The sequence below is a fragment of the Brienomyrus brachyistius genome, chromosome 4 (assembly GCF_023856365.1).
Source record: "Brienomyrus brachyistius isolate T26 chromosome 4, BBRACH_0.4, whole genome shotgun sequence".
Taxonomy (NCBI): Eukaryota; Metazoa; Chordata; class Actinopteri; order Osteoglossiformes; family Mormyridae; genus Brienomyrus; species Brienomyrus brachyistius.
In genome coordinates, this window is record NC_064536.1 from 9,081,881 (window position 1) to 9,099,065 (window position 17,185).

At 42.9% G+C, this 17,185-nt stretch overlaps 1 protein-coding gene and 1 long non-coding RNA gene across 20 annotated transcripts in view; one reads left to right on the forward strand and one right to left on the reverse strand.

Annotated features, from left to right (window-relative positions):
• Positions 1–17,185, reverse strand: part of LOC125740020 (tripartite motif-containing protein 16-like) — a 411,298-nt gene that overhangs the window by 205,008 nt on the left and 189,105 nt on the right. The window contains exons 4-5 of one of the 17 annotated variants that reach the window (XM_049010673.1): positions 16,894–17,053; positions 16,278–16,337 (exon numbers count right to left, since the gene is read on the reverse strand). The exons of 14 other annotated variants lie outside the window; for them this stretch is intronic. In XM_049010673.1, coding sequence (XP_048866630.1) covers positions 16,278–16,337; positions 16,894–17,053 — 220 coding nt within the window. Of the gene's footprint in view, positions 1–7,521; positions 8,272–16,277; positions 16,338–16,893; positions 17,054–17,185 lie in introns of those variants that run through there. 2 more of the 17 variants (XM_049010696.1, XM_049010689.1) reach the window with 2 other exon arrangements.
• The window catches only part of LOC125740033 (uncharacterized), a 303,704-nt gene that overhangs the window by 189,231 nt on the left and 97,288 nt on the right, over positions 1–17,185 (forward strand). The window lies entirely within an intron of this gene.

Here is a 17,185-nt window from a genome sequence, read left to right on the forward strand (position 1 = left end):
CTTTACTTCCCCTTCTGTAGAATTGATGAATCTGTGAATCTGTATATGAAGCTGAAGAATCAACACAAAACATTTGCAATTGTCACTAATTAACCAAGAAGCAAATTCCCCCTTAACACTGTATATGTTACACTGGTATATTTGTGACTCCATTTTGAGAGCACAGTGATACCCACAAGCATTATAAATGCATCACAAACCAGCCAATCACAGGCTGGAGAACTTAGCCAAATGGTCCTGTGTGTATATTAAATGTTTAGTGCACATGACAATAAAATGTAATGCTTTTTAAAGCCATTTAAGGCCTTATTTGTCAATTAAACCATTTTTAATGCTATGTTAGAGCATAATTTTCACTAAATTGGTTTAATTACTCCTAATTCCTATAATGTCCCACGGAAACCCAGTCTTAGAGCTGTCCAGAAAAAAAAATTAATGATATTTCAAGGAAATTACTTACTTTGTAAAGGTGCTTAAATGGAGGTGTGATGTCCTGGAGGCAAACCTCAAGTGCTTCTGTTCTTTCTACAAGAAACCACAAACATTTCAGGTATGTAGCAATTTGAAACATTGTTCAAAATTAAGTTCAATTCACTCCTCACAAGCAATAGCCTCCATTATTTCCAGTCCACATTTATTATTTTGGAATTTGGTTAAATTACTGATATTTGAAACTATATATCAAACATTTCGCCCACTGACAGGTGAAGTGAATAATATTGATTACCTGGCAACAGTGGCACCTAGTAGTGGGTGGGACCTATTAGGCAGCAAATAAACAATGTGTAGTATATACTGGGATGCAGAAAAATGGGCAAGTCTAAAGATTTGAGTGACAAGGGCGTAGTTGTGATGGCTAGATGACTCATATCATCTCCAAAACTGAAGGAAAATATGTGAACGGGTAACGGAGGCTCATTACATGCCAGATAGTACAGCAAACCTTCAGAGGTCTAGCGGAATCCACGCCCTGACGAGTCAAGGCTATTTTGGCACAAGAGTGAGCCTGGGCCCCACCATGAACCTGCTGACCACTGCAGGACCATCTCACAAGAGCTGGGGGTTTGGAGACACTATGATCCAGCTCTCTAGCCATCACAAAATGGCCCATGTCAAAGTCACTCCCATCCTTACACTTGCACATTGTTTCTGCTTCCAACACATCAGCTTCAAGGACAAAGCGTTCACCTCCTGCCTAATATAACCCCCCCACAGCCAGATTGCACTGTAACCAAATGATCAATGTTATTCACTTCACCTATTATGATGTTATGGCTGATCAGTGTATAACCTCTGTATCTCAGTTAAGTTTCAGACTGTTTTGCAGATTAATATACAGTACTGTGTTTATAATAAATTTAAAAATTTCCCAATATACAGTATATTGTCAGTTTCACTGGCCAACACACGGATCATTGAAACATCATCAGTTTCCTGCTCTTTGCCGATGAGGCTGCAGGGCAACTTTGCTGTGACCTTGAAATTACATGAAATATTCTGTTAAAACACTTTATTTGACGTTTTACCCTGTGAATTGAAATTTTAAGCGCTCATTGTGCTTTATGTATGTGGTATACAAGTAAAATACAGAAATTAAACTATTTAATTAGAAACATTGATTCTAAACAAATTTATGAGGCTCAAACTTTGCTTATGACAGGGTTCCAGTCAATTTCCGCTCCCTTGCAGGCAGTGGTCCACAAGTTTGATGCACCCAGGGATGATCTTACAATAGCCTGGTGGAGACATGTAGAAAAAAGAAAGATATCAGTTTTGCACCAAAAATGTTAGAATACCGAGGAGTGCAGGTGGAAATAGAATCAGCAGTTTACTTGCCTTTAGTTTTAAAATGGAAATTAGGGATTTCCTCAGTCTGGTGAACATCCTGCCTGGACGCCGGCCACTGCGATGGTATACATGAATAGGGTGAATGGAATGATATATGTGGAGTTTCAGAGTGTGTATGTGAATGTGTGTGTGTAGGGGTTTGTATTTACTGCATTTGTGAGGAACAAACATCCCAACAATGTGTCAAAACTGGTTACTTTTTAGCGTGTGGGAACATTTTTCAGCTCTCCACAAAATAACCTTCAATTTTACAAAAATCTATGAATGCAATCAAACAATAAATTTAGCCAAAAGTCTTATATTTTGTTTGGTTACTTATGGTTCAGGTTAGAGCTGGATAAAAGATACGGTTACCTTAGTTAGGATTAGGGGTTTGCCCAGAGGAATGACAGTGACAGTCAGTCTTGTGACTGTGAAAGGACAGTTTACATGCGTGTCACACGTGTGTCACAGTAACTGGACACAACTGTGATAATTTGTATGCTTTTGGAGACAAAAATGTCTGTGTTTGTGTCACCAGAGGGATAAATCTCCCTGTTTGCATGTGTGTCACCGTCTGTAAGTGTATCACAGATGTGAGAGAAATGCTTGTGCATATAGGCTGTAAACCCTCATGCATTTCAGTCTCTGTAAGTGTTTCGTTCCGGCTGCTGTCAGACGCAGCATAAACGGACTCAGACCCGGGATGGTTGGATTGTCAGGGGTGATTTATTAACAAAGAGCACAAACAGGAGAGAACAGAACAGAAAAGGAGAATGAAACACTGATGCAGAGCCGAAGCCGGCGTGGTGACTGCCACAGGATCGATTCCTCCCCCCTTAGCCGGGGACCCACCTCATACACCCACCCCCAGGGGAACAAGTGCACCACGTCTAAATTAGACAGGGGGGAGAGAAACAAACACGCTGCCAGCAGAGGCAGCAGCACAGAATGTGGAGCTCGTCACTAGAGGGAGTAAGAATCCACCTTCCCATTGTGTTCAGGGGTATATCTGTATTACTGCAGTACCACTGTGAGTGTATTGTGGGTCATATTGTGGCTGATAATCTTATTCTTAAACTGTGTAGAATAAAAAAAGAATATATATATATATATATATATATATATATATATATATATATATATATAAAAAAAATTCCCACTCGCCCTCCTGTGGGCGGTCTTTGTCCTTCTAGCTCGGGTCCTCTACCAGAGGCCTGGGAGCTTGAGGGTCCTGCGCAGTATCTTAGCTGTTCCTAGGATTGCGCTCTTCTGGACAGAGATCTCAGATGTCATTCCTGGAATCTGTTGGAGCCACTCTCCCAGTTTGGGCGTTACTGCCCCGAGTGTTCCAATTACCACTGGGACCACTGTTACCTTCACCTTCCACATCTTTTCTAGCTCTTCTCTCAGGCCTTGGTATTTCTCGAGCTTCTCATGTTCCTTCTTCCTGATGTTACCATCGCTTGGGATTGCTACGTCTATCACTACGGCCTTCTTCCTCTGCTTGTCCACCACTACTATGTCCGGTTGGTTAGCCATTACCAGTTTGTCAGTCTGTATCTGGAAGTCCCACAGGATCTTAGCCTTATCATTCTCAGCCACCTTTGGAGGTGTCTCCCATCTTGACCCTGGGACTTCCAGCCCATACTCCCCGCAGATGTTCCTGTACACTATGCCAGCCACTTGGTTATGGCGTTCCATGTACGCCTTGCCTGCTAGCATCTTGCACCCTGCTGTTATGTGCTGGATCGTCTCGGGGGCATCTTTGCACAGCCTGCACCTGGGGTCCTGCCTGGTGTGGTAGACTCCAGCCTCTATTGATCTTGTACTTAGAGCTTGTTCCTGTGCTGCCATGATTAATGCCTCTGTGCTGTCTTTCAGTCCAGCTTTGTCCAGCCACTGGTAGGATTTTTCAATGTCAGCCACTTCCTCTATCTGCCGGTGGTACATGCCGTGCAGGGGTTTATCTTTCCATGATGGTTCCTGTTCTTGCTCCTCTTCCTTCTTGGGTTTCTGTTGCCTGAGGTATTCACTGAGCACGTCATCAGTCGGGGCCATCTTCCTGATGTAATCATGGATCTTCGATGTTTCATCCTGGATAGTGGCTTTGACGCTCACTAGTCCTCTGCCTCCTTCTTTCCGCTTAGTGTATAGTCTCAGTGTGCTGGATTTGGGGTGAAACCCACCATGCATTGTGAGGAGCTTCCTTGTCTTGATGTCAGTGGCTTCCATCTCCTCCTTTGGCCAGCTTATAACGCCAGCGGGGTATCTGATGACTGGTAGGGCGTAGGTATTGATTGCCCGGATCTTGTTCCTCCCATTCAGCTGACTTCTCAGGACTTGCCTTACTCGTTGCAGGTATTTGGTTGTTGCTGCTTTCCTTGTGGCCTCTTCATGGTTCCTGTTTGCCTGCGGGATTCCAAGGTACTTGTAGCTATCCTCAATGTCTGCTATGTTGCCCTCTGGCAGTACGATCCCCTCGGTTCTGACTACTTTCCCCCTCTTTGTTACCATTCGACTACACTTATCCAGCCCGAATGACATTCCGATGTCATTGCTGTAGATCCTGGTGGTGTGGATCAGTGAATCGATGTCTCGTTCACTCTTGGCATACAGCTTGATGTCATCCATGTAGAGGAGGTGGCTGATGTTCGCCCCATTCCGTAGTTGGTATCCGTAGCCAGTCTTGTTGATGATCTGGCTGAGAGGGTTAAGGCCTATGCAGAACAGCAGCGGGGACAGGGCATCTCCTTGGTAAATCCCGCACTTAATGGTAACCTGTGCTATTGGCTTGAAGTTGGCCTCTAGAGTTGTTTTCCACAGCCCCATTGAATTCCTGATGAAGGCTCTTAGAGTCCTGTTGATCTTGTACAGTTCCAAGCATTCTAGGATCCATGTGTGAGGCATTGAGTCATAGGCTTTCTTGTAATCAATCCAGGCGGTGCTCAGGTTGGTATGTCTGGTCTTACAGTCTTGAGTGACTGCTCTATCTACCAGTAGCTGGTGTTTTGCTCCTCTGGTATCTCTACCAATTCCTTTCTGGGTCCCGCTCATGTATTGATCCATGTGCCTATTCATCTTAGCCGCTATGATGCCTGATAGGAGCTTCCATGTTGTGCAGAGGCAGGTTATTGGTCGGTAGTTGGATGGGACCGGTCCCTTCTGGGGGTCCTTTGGTATCAGGACTGTCCTACCTTTGGTCAGCCATTCCGGGTGGGTCCCATCCATTAGCAGCTGGTTCATCTGTGCTGCCAGGCGCTCATGGAGTGCAGGTAACCAGTAGGCGTGAATCATGTCAGGACCTGGTGCTGTCCAGTTCTTCATGTTTGAGACTCTTTCTTGGATGTCTGCCAATGTGATGGTTACTGGGGCTTGTTCAGGGAGGTTGCTGTGGTCTGCTCTTAGTTCCACAAGCCACTGTGATGCCTCTTTCTCCCATATGCTCTTCCAGTATTGCTCAGTCTCCAGCCTTGGTGGGTCTATCTTCATGCTATTACCCTGCCACTGAGAGTACACCTTGGATGGTTCAGTGGAGAAGGTCCGGTTTATTCTCCTGGCTTCTATATCTCTGGTGTACCTCTTCAGACGGGTAGCCAAGGCTGTGAGTCTGCCAAGAAACTGCCAAGGCAGTTTCTAAGGCCTCAGCTATGGACAGCTTGTTATACTTCTTAGGTACCTCTTTTTTCATCACACCTTTCTGTAATTCCGATAGCTGGCTAACTTCCCTCCGTGCTGCCTTGATTTTAGCCTCTAACCTTCTCTTCCATGGGGGATACTGCTCCTTGCGGCTGTTGTTCATCTTATAGCCAAGCACCTCAAGGATCACTGTTGCTGTGGTGTAGATCAGCTGGTTGGTGTCAGTGATGGTTGTAGTAGGGATTGTCCATAGTGCTGCATTCACATCTTCTAGTAGACCTTCTGAGGGTACTTCACGCATTCTTGGTAATCGGTGTCGGAGGGTCCAGGTTTAGCTTAGCCATGATCTTATTTCTCAGGTCAGCTGCTCTTGTATTCAGCCTACTAGGGCTTGGTACCCAATCTCGGAATGTGGGGATGATGATGATATCTCCCCCCTGACCTGTCGTCCTGGCTCCCCCTTGTCGTAGCATTCGTGTTGTACCTCATCAATCTCTAGTTGTGATAGCAGTTGTTTCTTGCGGATGTTGGAACATTGAGCTACTAGTTGTTTTGGTGTTAGTCTTGATGTGGGGTGTCGAAGAATCCATAGGTCCCACATCCGCTTCATGTAACCTCTTTCACTGGGGTTACTTGTATAGTAGCATTCCAACAGTCCCTTGTTCTCATCTCTTGTCCATGCATGTCTTGTTCTTGTTCCAGTAGCCCACTTATCGTCAGATTGTCCTGGTTCCTCAACATCTGGCGCAGACCTTGTTAATCCGGGCGACGTCTGAGCCGGCATGACTCTATTCGTATGTTTGTCTCTCATATTTGAGGTAGGCACAGTATAGCGTGAGGAGGTCTTGCCTAAGGACCCCTACTGGAGGTAGGCCACAACCGGGATTCATTGTGGGTCTCCCGTGTGAAAGGCGGCGATCTTACCACTACACTATCCAGCCACTATAATATATATATATATATATATATATATATATATATATACAGTACTGTGCAAAATGATCTCCATGTTGATTTAAACCTATGATATTATGTCTGTCAAACTGTTTGCCCTTAACCATTTCAAAATCACTCCTAAAGTCATCCCAGTATTGGCAGTATTTTCAATATACTCATGTATTTTTTGACATGACCACTAGCTCACCTCATTTAGCTAATCAATGCCTGACTTTTTAAGTGACTTTTTAAAACTAGTTTCATTAATTAATTAAGTGAGCTGGTGGTGAAATTTAACAAATACATGAAATGGCTGAGGTGAACCTGAGGAGAGGTTTAGGAACCATATTGGTGTTCATCTAGCCATCCAACAAGATATCAGTAACTTTTTTGAGAACATAAGAAATTACTTTTAGTTTTTTTTGTTTTACACATAATTTGCACGTTCTAATATTAAATTTTCTTTTTCATACTGAGAAAATATAAATTTACTACCCAGATAAATAACTTTAAACATTTCCTATGACTCCCTAAGACTTTTGCACAGTACTGTATATATCTCAGGATTCCTAATGAAACAGGATTTATGTGTTTTTTCTGGTAATTGGTAATCACCTACACTACTTCACTGATGGTCAGATGCTTTTCTGTTGTACTAACGTGACTTATTAATATTTTATGTTATTTATGTTTACTTAGTTAATATATGATTAATTTGATTATATTATTATCTTTACTAAGTTACCCCAGGACCGCTGTAGGTTTTGAGTTAATAAACTGTCTGCCGTCTGCCGCCCCCTGCTGGCCAAAGCGTCGCCGCTGCGATATCAGGCTGCTGCGCTCAGTGAGCAGAGAGCGCGGATTAAGTCTGTTACTCAGTTACGTTCTGGGCAGCGCGGAACCGGGACATTAATGGGATAGAATAGGAAGCCTTTATTGTCAGTGTACAGGTAGCAAATACAATATATAGACAGAAATATAAAATATACATATAGAGGGGAGGGGAAAAGCTCCCCTTACTCATCAGGCTTAGATTTCATGACATTTTATTTCATTCAGAATCAGAATTAACTCTATTGGTACAACTGCATGTACTATGAATTTGTTTTGGCAGTTTAGGTGCATTTACAGACAACATAGAACATAAGTCATTTTGTATGTTTGTTCAGCTTACAGAACCCAAATACTTATTTTATTAACATACGTCACACTTCAGACAGAGTAAAAAGGGTTATACTGGTTATAAAGCAGAGATTTTACCTTTTTGCCGTGGAGAAGCAGCGACATGTGACACTCTGATAAGGTAAAAATGATTCCTCCAGCACACAGTGAGCTATCCCAGCATGCACAGCCACACGGGGGAGTTTGGATAATGAAGCCTAAACCCTGGATAGAGGGGTTCAGGGAATGAGGAGGTGAAGCTGTACAGGAGGGTCAGTCCATCAGAGGAGACTCTGTAGAAGGACAGAGTACCAGCCGCCCGGTCCAGATACACTCCCAATCTGCGGGAGCCTGAGGGCTTTATGGGTATGACAGTCTGTTTATTATTGTGATAGACAGAGTAACTGTCAGGAGAGCAGCTCAGCATCCATGACTTGTCATTGTATCCAAGCCCACAGTCAGCACTCCCTCCTTTCCTCCTGATTCCTTTATAAGTCACTCCTATCCGGGCTCCATTTCCACTCCACTCAGCCTCCCAGTAACAGTGACCAGTCAGACTCTCTCTGCACAGAACTTGGTAGTAGCAGTCAAATCTCTCTGGATGATCAGGATATGGCTGCTCTGCCCCCCATGTCACCTTCCTGTTCCCCTCTGACAGAGACAGGAATCTGTTTGCTGTGTTGGGGTCCAGCGTCAGCTGGCAGGAGTCTGTAGGCAAGAGGAAGAGCGATTAATCCCATGACGAAGCCCAGCATCTCCATCATTATCACTGTCACACCTCACACACTCACTCACACAGAACTCGCTCCAATACACACATTTTATTCCCAATATACTCATGTAGCCGCCCGAGTCTGCGGCGCTCCGGCTGCCCCCTGCGCTGTGAGACACGCCGAGCTGAGAGACTCGCTGGGGACCCAACTGCACTTTAGCCTGCGCTCTATTATTCTGTACGATACATAAAATATAAAAAGTCAAATATGTGAAATACCTCAGGAAATGTTGCGCGTGTTAAACTAATGGCCTTAATTACAGGAAAATAAAATTACAAACAGCATTCATCAAACATATTAACCATAAAATCATACGACAAAGATTACCACTAAAAGTGAGTTTCTCTTTAGATCACAATATAAATTTCTTTTAATCCACTTTGGACACACACCTCTCTCCAGCAGCGCGCAGACGCGACGCTCCCAACGCGGACGCATCTAGGCTGGTTCTCCGCAAAGCGCATCACCCGCGTATTACACCGCGTATGCGTACATGGAAACTTTCATATTTCTCTGGTCAAGCTGTGTACTTTGCACATGCGCACGTGTCCTATTTAAGTATTATTAGTAGTAATTCTGATATTCCCTGCACATGTACCACAGTCGCGAGGTCTATTTATGTTTCCCTACGTTTAACAAATTCAGAGCGGCAGTTCACGGGGCTGCCAACTTAGATCAACTGGCTGGCGTGAGATTTTCAATTCGGGACAAGTCTGCACACATATGCATACACATTTATATGTATATGCAAACTACAACAATCCTCATCAAAATAATCTATGTTGGCGTTTAAAGACGAATTTGGAGTGCGGCAGGCGGTCGTCCGCGGAGGAGTAAAATGCATCATAAAAGTCTACACAAACACGTCCACTTGTACGTGCGTGCAGAGGTACCAGTCTGGCCGCCAAATGTTTTTTGTGTCTTGATTCCGGCTTCGTCTGTGCACGTACATGAGGATAACAAGACGCATGCGCGACGTGCAGTACCACCAGAAATTGGGGTGGCAGTATGGTCACGTTTTGTCACGGAACATTTTCTTTACTTACGGTACAGAGAGTATTACAGTAGCATTTGGTTTTTTTAAGAATGAGTGTCCAGAAGAGCTGTATATTTTCACAGACAAGAAACAAATATTCCGAACACTATTGTGTCCTTCTTTGTACAGCGTCTTCAAAAAATAATGGCAGCATAAGTTTCTAAAAAGCAGTGTCATGCGTACAAGGTACAATGAAATTCTAACCTGAAATTCTTACTTGCCTACTTTCATAAGCAGCATTATTTTTCATACAGTTCCATTCATCATTCATCCATCGATTTTTTTGCCACTTATCTAATATATAACATATAATCTAGTGTAGTTATAGTTTAGTATAATATATAATCTCTCAGGGTGTGTGTGTGTATATATATATATATATATATATATATATATATATATATATATATATAGAGAGAGAGAGAGAGAGAGAGAGAGAGAGAGAGAGAGAGAGAGAGAGAGATTAGAATATATATAATCTCTGGGTCTGCCCCCTGGCCTCCTCCAGGTTGGACATGCCCTGAAAACCTCCCCAGGGCGCCATCCAAGAGGTATCCTAGAACCATCAACTGACTCCTTTCAATTCGGAGAAGCAGCGGCGCTACTTTGAGCCCGGATGTCTGAGCTCCTCACCCTCTCTAAGGCTGAGCCCAGACACCCTGCTGAGGAAACTCATTTCTGCTGCTTGTATTCGCAATCTCATTTATTCGGTCATCACCCAGAGCTCATGACCATAGGTGAGAGTAGGAACGTAGATCAACTGGTAAATTAAAAGCTTCACCTTCCAGCTCAGTTCCCTCTTTTTCCAAATTGCTGCACTGTGATCAAGACTCCGAGATCAAAGTTAAATTGAACTTTATTGTCATCTGCACCATATATAAGTATAGAGAGAGATGAAATGGTGAAGCTCAGGGCCCACAGTGTAAACATAAACTTAGTCCAATATAGAAAACAAGACAAGACAATGTGCAAAGGACTTACAGGACAGTGCAACTGAGGAAGAGGAGTAGATGTGCAATATTGGGTAATGTGCACTATTGGGTAATGCGCAATATTGTTAGAACTATATTAAATATATGATGTTTTTTCTGTAGTCAGTTAGACCTGAATTTACCATCATGTACACTGTAACAGCCTGAGTTGACAGTGCAAAACAGTGTATGATAATAGTAGTAACAGCAGTAACACGTCTAACATTTATAACAGCTGAAAATAGGAACAGAAGCAGAATAATGGGGCAGACAAAGAATAATGGGGATTCTTATTATTGCCCCCATGTCAGAGTGACAAAGTGTTAAGTGCAGTGCAGCGCTTAAGGGTCGGTCTGTGGCCTTTAGTTATGGGGTAAAGGGGGGGTTAAGGTAGTGATGAGGCAGAGTGAGGGCTATATGAGCACTTCCCTCGTCATCCAGGGCCTTTGGTCGGCTCTCGTGGTCATTGATCACAGACTTTATATACACCAGCTGGCCACACTCTTACCGACTGGTTCGTTGTGTTTCAGCAGGGATTTATACACAGGAACCATGAACGCAGTGACATGGTCTGAGTAGCCGAGGTGGGGGGGGAAGGGCCTTGTAGGCCTCACAAACGTTTGTGTAAACATTGTCCAGACAGATTCTCTCTAGCTGGGAAGTTCACATGTTGGAGGAATTTGGGTAAAACTGGCTTCAGATTTGCTTGATTGAAGTCTTCAGCAATGATGAAAAAAGACTCTGGATTAGTTTAAGGACCTAGTTGTAGGATTGGAACTCGGTGGTTAAGTGAGGAGTGTCTGTTTAGAGAGTGCTGCAGCAGGGCTACAAAATTAGCAGCTCACTGTGGAGGCTGCGATTGTACAACATTTTTCCCCAGCTTTATTAAACATCCATCCATCCATCCATTTTCCAAACCGCTTATCCTTCTGGGTTGTGGGGGGTCCGGAGCCTATCCCGGAAGCAATGGGCACGAGGCAGGGAACAACCCAGGATGGGGGGCCAGCCCATCGCAGCAGGTAATGCATGATGAAATTATTCATATACTTTTATACTAGCTGAAAGCGGGAGAAAAGAGAAGAGAAAGAATAAGGAAAGGACAAGAAAAAAGAATGAAGGAAAGAGAGGGAGAGGGCAAATACAGTTCAAAGTCATTTTCCACACTTTTGCTCAGAATCAAAGCTAGAACTTTATATTGGATGCCAATTATCAACTAAAAGAAAGTCTTTATTAGGTTTTAAAATTATATTGATTATGCTTTGGCATAATTTGGCAGGAAGTACTGAGTTTATTATGCTCTCATTTTATATTTGCCGTAAGAAAGGAGCAAGATTTTCAGTGAAAGGTTTATAAAATTCTGATGTTAGACTGTCTGTTCCCGGCGATTTATTATTTTTTAAGCAATTTATTGCTGCAGACATCTCAGTTAAATCAATTGGGACGCCACAAAGTTCACGATCCGCATCAGTTATTCCCATGATGTTTGAGAAGAAATCAAAAATCTTCAATCAAGACTAATGACATGCAAATTATTAAAGTACTCAGTGCAGAATTTGGCTATTTTCTTGATGTCATCTGCAGCATTTCTATAAATCTTCGCCCGCATAATGCAGTTGTTCCTGACTTGCTGACTTTCCTGCCTAAAGAAATAGGCTGAGTTCTGCTCACCTTGTTCAAGCCATTTTTGCCACAATCTAACAAAGGCTCCTTCTGCCTTATGTTTATATATGATCATCCAATTTATTCTGTAAGTTACCTCCTACATTATTTTCTGTATCAGTAAGACGGTTGACTGGTTTGCAGGTTAAAGCAGTAAATCTCATTTATAATTTAGTTTTCTTCATCTCTTCCAATTCACGTCAAGTCACTACTAAACCTTCTGACAAATTTTGTTACATCATGTTATTATTGCAATACTTTTTTTCTGTATTGGATCTGTTCTAGTGTAAGTCAATTATTCATTTTGTATTTAAAATAGCTACTTTATTTTTCAAGATTGAACTGTTTAATTTCCCGTTTGAAGATATTTTATATCCAGTAGACGATGACAAAGATTGCATGTTCTCCCCATATCATCGTGGGGTTTCCTCCAGGTACTCCGGTTTCCCCCCACAGTCCAAAAACATGCTGAGGCTAATTGGAGTTGCTAAATTGCCCATAGGAGTGCATGTGTGAGTGAATGGTGTGTGAGTGTGCCCTGCAATGGGCTGGCCCCCCATCCTGGGTTGTTCCCTGCCTCGTGCCCATTGCTTCTGGGATAGGCTCCAGACCCCCCGCGACCCAGTAAGGATTTTCCGGTTTGGAAAATGGATGGATGGATGGATAGACGATGACAATATGGATACATGGATGTCAATGGCTCGGCGGTCAGAAAATGGTGAAGGTATAATGTTTGTTTAAATATTTCCTAATTCATTAGAAATAAGCCAAAAATCAGTTTGCGGCTGATTTGAAAAGGTGCTATTGTTTTATCTCTTGTTTAATCTCTTCCATCATTTTTTTCTTTTTTCAGAACCTGTCATCATGACTATGTATAGTTATTGCAGTCACTGGATGATTAAATAAAACCAGACAGTAGTAAAACTGCATGTAGTTCATACTACACGGTAAACAAAACAAGTCGGTTTGCAGCTCTAATCAAAGCGTGTTCTTCAGAGTGCCATCTTGACTCCTTCGTCCTTGTACAACATTTAATGCCACAACCTCATACTAACACGTCAGACTGGAAACGAAGGAACTGACCAAGATGGTTCTCGCACTGCCCCCTGGTGGACATGACCTTCAATCCTCCAGATAGATGTAAACTACGCACGCAGGTGTAGTCGTGTCGTGTGAAGTCATGGCCCTAAAGCACAGACTTAGGAGATGTTCAGTGTCACAACCAGTTCGGGGAAGACTGCAGGTGCCGTCTTAGGACAATATTAATGAAGCAAACGTAAAGGAAGGAAGCCCCCCCCCCCCCCCCCCCCCCGGACCTCACTGCTCATAGATACCGTAGCTCACACAGGATAAGGATGCAGATAAAAGGTCTTGACGAGCTCTTACTGAGTGATACCAAAAGTTCCTGCTACCCAAACAAAGCGAGGGCAGTTTCCCAGCTTTCAGCATTACAGTGCATGATGACATCTAAGACAGACTGGGCCCTAACCCCCCCGCCCCCCGCTTATTTGGTTTATATCCCCTGCTGTAGCTACAGCCCACACTAGGCAGTGAGGAGGAGCCCCAGTGTCAGCCATTCCTGCTCTGACTGACTTCAGAGGGAACAAATTGCATCAAAGCCCACAGCTACTCTCTCTCATCTGACTCCTGTTGTGCGTCACCTACACACTGGGTCAGACAATGTGTTTAATACATTAAACTGATCTATACTGAATATCAGGTCTTTGGTTGGAAAATCTTTATTGATGACTGATTTTATTATCAGGATAAACCTTGATTTTTATGCGTTAAACTGAAATGGGGTCAAATGAAAACTATGCAGCAGCCCTGATCAAACCAGCTACTCCTACTTGCCCTTTATCGGTGAGACTAGAGCACTTAGGGAAGGAGGTGGAGCAGCCGCCTTATTTAATGGGTTTGAATTATTTTTACAAGTCAGGCACTACTTTCTGTCAGAAGGGTAATTGTGAATCTGAATGAACAGAAATTACATGTGGAGTTCCTCAAGGGTCCATTATTGGCAGTGGGCAGTGGTGGCTTAATGGTTGTTGGATAGAATCCCCAACCAGCAAGGCACCGCTGAGGGACCCTAAGCAAAGCACTGCTCTCTGGGCACTGAATTAGCTGCCCCTTGCTATGTCACCATGTCACATATGGGTTAAATGTGGAGGACACATTTCGGTGTTGTACACTGTGTGCTGTGGTGTGTCAACACTGATCACCAATTATAATTCTAAACCTCACTGAGCCTCTTTGTTCAACATCTACATGCTTCCATTTGCTCAGAATACAGAACACTATAAAATTTCTGGAACACTTAAGGCCATGTTGTTAGTAAATTCACAACAAATAATAATCCATTGTTATGCATTATAATCATGGCTTTAAATATTTATCAAAAGGCATAACACATTATAGGCATGCTTATTATGCATAATGAATTATTTAAGAAGCTCTCATTTTTAATGCACTATAAATACCTTCATAATGCATTATAATGATCGGTATAAGCATTAAGGATGCTTTGTATTGCATTATGAAGGTATCTATAGTGCCTTATAGTTGAGTGTGTCATAAAGCATTCATAAAGCATTATAATGATGGGTATAATGTGTTATGCTTTTTCATAAATATTAATAGCTGTGTTTAGAATGCTTTATGACTGCAGTATTATTAAGCAATGACATATGAGAAGATACTCTGATATATCATGGCTGTGATTCGGTCAAAGGTACAATGGCAGCTTATAAAAACTTATTCTGGAACAGAAAAGAACAAATCCCACAAAACGGAATACATATGAACCTTTACTCTCACTGTCATCTATGTTCATTTTTTAAACTGGTGGAAACGCAGGCAGGTTCTGAAAAGGCATCAAGTGACAACCAGCCCAGCACCGGCTCCATGTTGGTGGAAATGAGGCATCAGTACAGTGTTCCCAGGTCCAGCACAAGGTCTGTTTAAAATCCGCCCTACGGAAGCTGAAACCAGCACAATAAGAAAGAGAGAGAGAAGGATTTCTCTCTAAACCAGATACGGAAAAGCTTGTTCATGTGTTTATTTCCAGCAGGCTAGACTATTGAAATGGTGTCTTCACAGGTCTTGGTAATAAATCAGTCAGACAGCTGCAGCTCATCCAGAATGCTGCCACCAGAGTCCTCACTAACACCAAGGAAGTAGAGCATATTACACAGGTCCTTAGTCACTGCACTGGTTTCCAGGGCATCACAGGATTGGTTTTTAAATATCATTACTTGTGTACAAGGCACTAAATGGCACTAACTTCCTTGAACCTTGTGAAGCATCCAGACCCCTGAAAGTTTACTCAGTGTCCCAGAATGAAGACCAAGCAGGCTGAAGCAGCTTTTAGTCTCTATGCTCCCTGTCTGTGGAACAAGCTTCCTGAAGACCTGAGGTCTGCTAACATTGTCAGCTCATTATAATCAGGGCTTAAAACGTTACTGTTGCTGCTTTGTTTCAATAAATTAAATTAGCAGGAGTTTAGTTATACGCTGCCTACAACGTCACTTCTTTTTAGTTAACTGTTTATTTGTTTTTTCGGCTTTTAGACTTTTTAAAATTGTCTTTTAAATTGACAATTGTCACGATCTCGCTGGACGCGGGTAATTGCACAGGTGGGCGAGCGAGTGGAATGCAGGCAAACAGGCAGGATTCAGGGAATACGGGGGTTTAATGGGGAGACTCAGGACTAAAAACATCTGACGCTGACTAACATCAATGACAGACAAGGGAAACAGGTAAGACCAGGACTTAAATAGGACGGGACTAATCAAAGTAAGTGGACAAAGCTGGAGACGATCAGGGAAGCACACGTAGGTAATCAGGGGGCGTGGCACACACAAGGAGTGGACGAGCCGGGCATGACAACAATGAACGTGTTTGTAAGTCCCACACCAAAGTTCCGAAGTACTGACAAAGTATCCCAGCTCCAATGGTGCTTTTGGTACTGGAACTTCTGGTACTGGTACTTGACCGGAAGTCAATGGAAAAGGGAAAGAACCAAAAGCACCGTACCTGGTGCAGTGGAAAAGCACCCTGAATAAACTTGCCTTACTTAGCAATTGGATTCAAAGTCTACTGAGATAAAAAGCTCATGTAAATATGAAAGACCAGGAGGCAGCGGGAGAGAGAAAGAGAAGCTCCTCTAGCAGAAGAAAATGAAACACAATAAAACACAATAAAACACAATAAAACACAATAAAACACACTCCACCTCATATAGGGAGAGAGAAGTGTGTGTGTGAACAGACTCACAGTGTAAGAATTCTGCTCTGGTCCTGGGCACTAATACCGGTAGGACGGTGTCTTTGGTAACTAGAAGGAGACAGAGAGAAACAGGGATGTGAGTTAAAGGAATTTACTTGTGGGAGATGGACTTCACTCACTGTGGAGATAACAGCAGTGGGGTATTATCATTATGAGGGACAATAACAGGCATTTTAACAAACTGCAAATCATGGTAAATTACACGTAATACATATTTTTGGTTTTTGTAATGTAGAAGAAACATGTTTCATGTGATCTGGGTTTTGCAGCCTGTAGAATGTGAAGCTCTTTCACCAGTTATCACAAAGATTTAAACTTATTGAAAACAAACTGACTTGGTCACACAAATGTGAGGCTGACTGCACTGCATATTCTCTCTGCGTGGTCTACTTTGGGGGGGGGTGGGGGGGGCAATCTTACCCGCAAAGTGCCAGTGTGTACGTAGGTCTTTGGGGTAACCTTTTGGTTAGCTGTTCAACCCCAGGTGTGAGACCCTTCAGCCAATCAGTCCTCTAATTAGTAATCCAGCAAAACCAGCCCTTTCTGGGTAAGATTAGCCAGCCCTGGTCTATATTAACATGAACAGACTAGAAAATGTATTAACCTGGGTGATGGATCTCTGCCATTTTCATTCTGCAAACATTCTCCAGTTGGTCTTTCAGCTCAGAAACCACCTTCCTCAAATTCCCAAAATCAGATCTTGGACTGACAGAGATTCTGGGTCCAAATCCAGCTTCAGGAGTGACAGGAAGAGCCTGGCGCCTCTACAGACACACAGTCGGATTTAACAGCTTCATCAATACAAATGTGTATTGCAATCTAATTAACAGGACCATTAACATCTGACCAATGACAGACTAGCTGAAATACAAATGGCAATATGCATCCATTTGAAT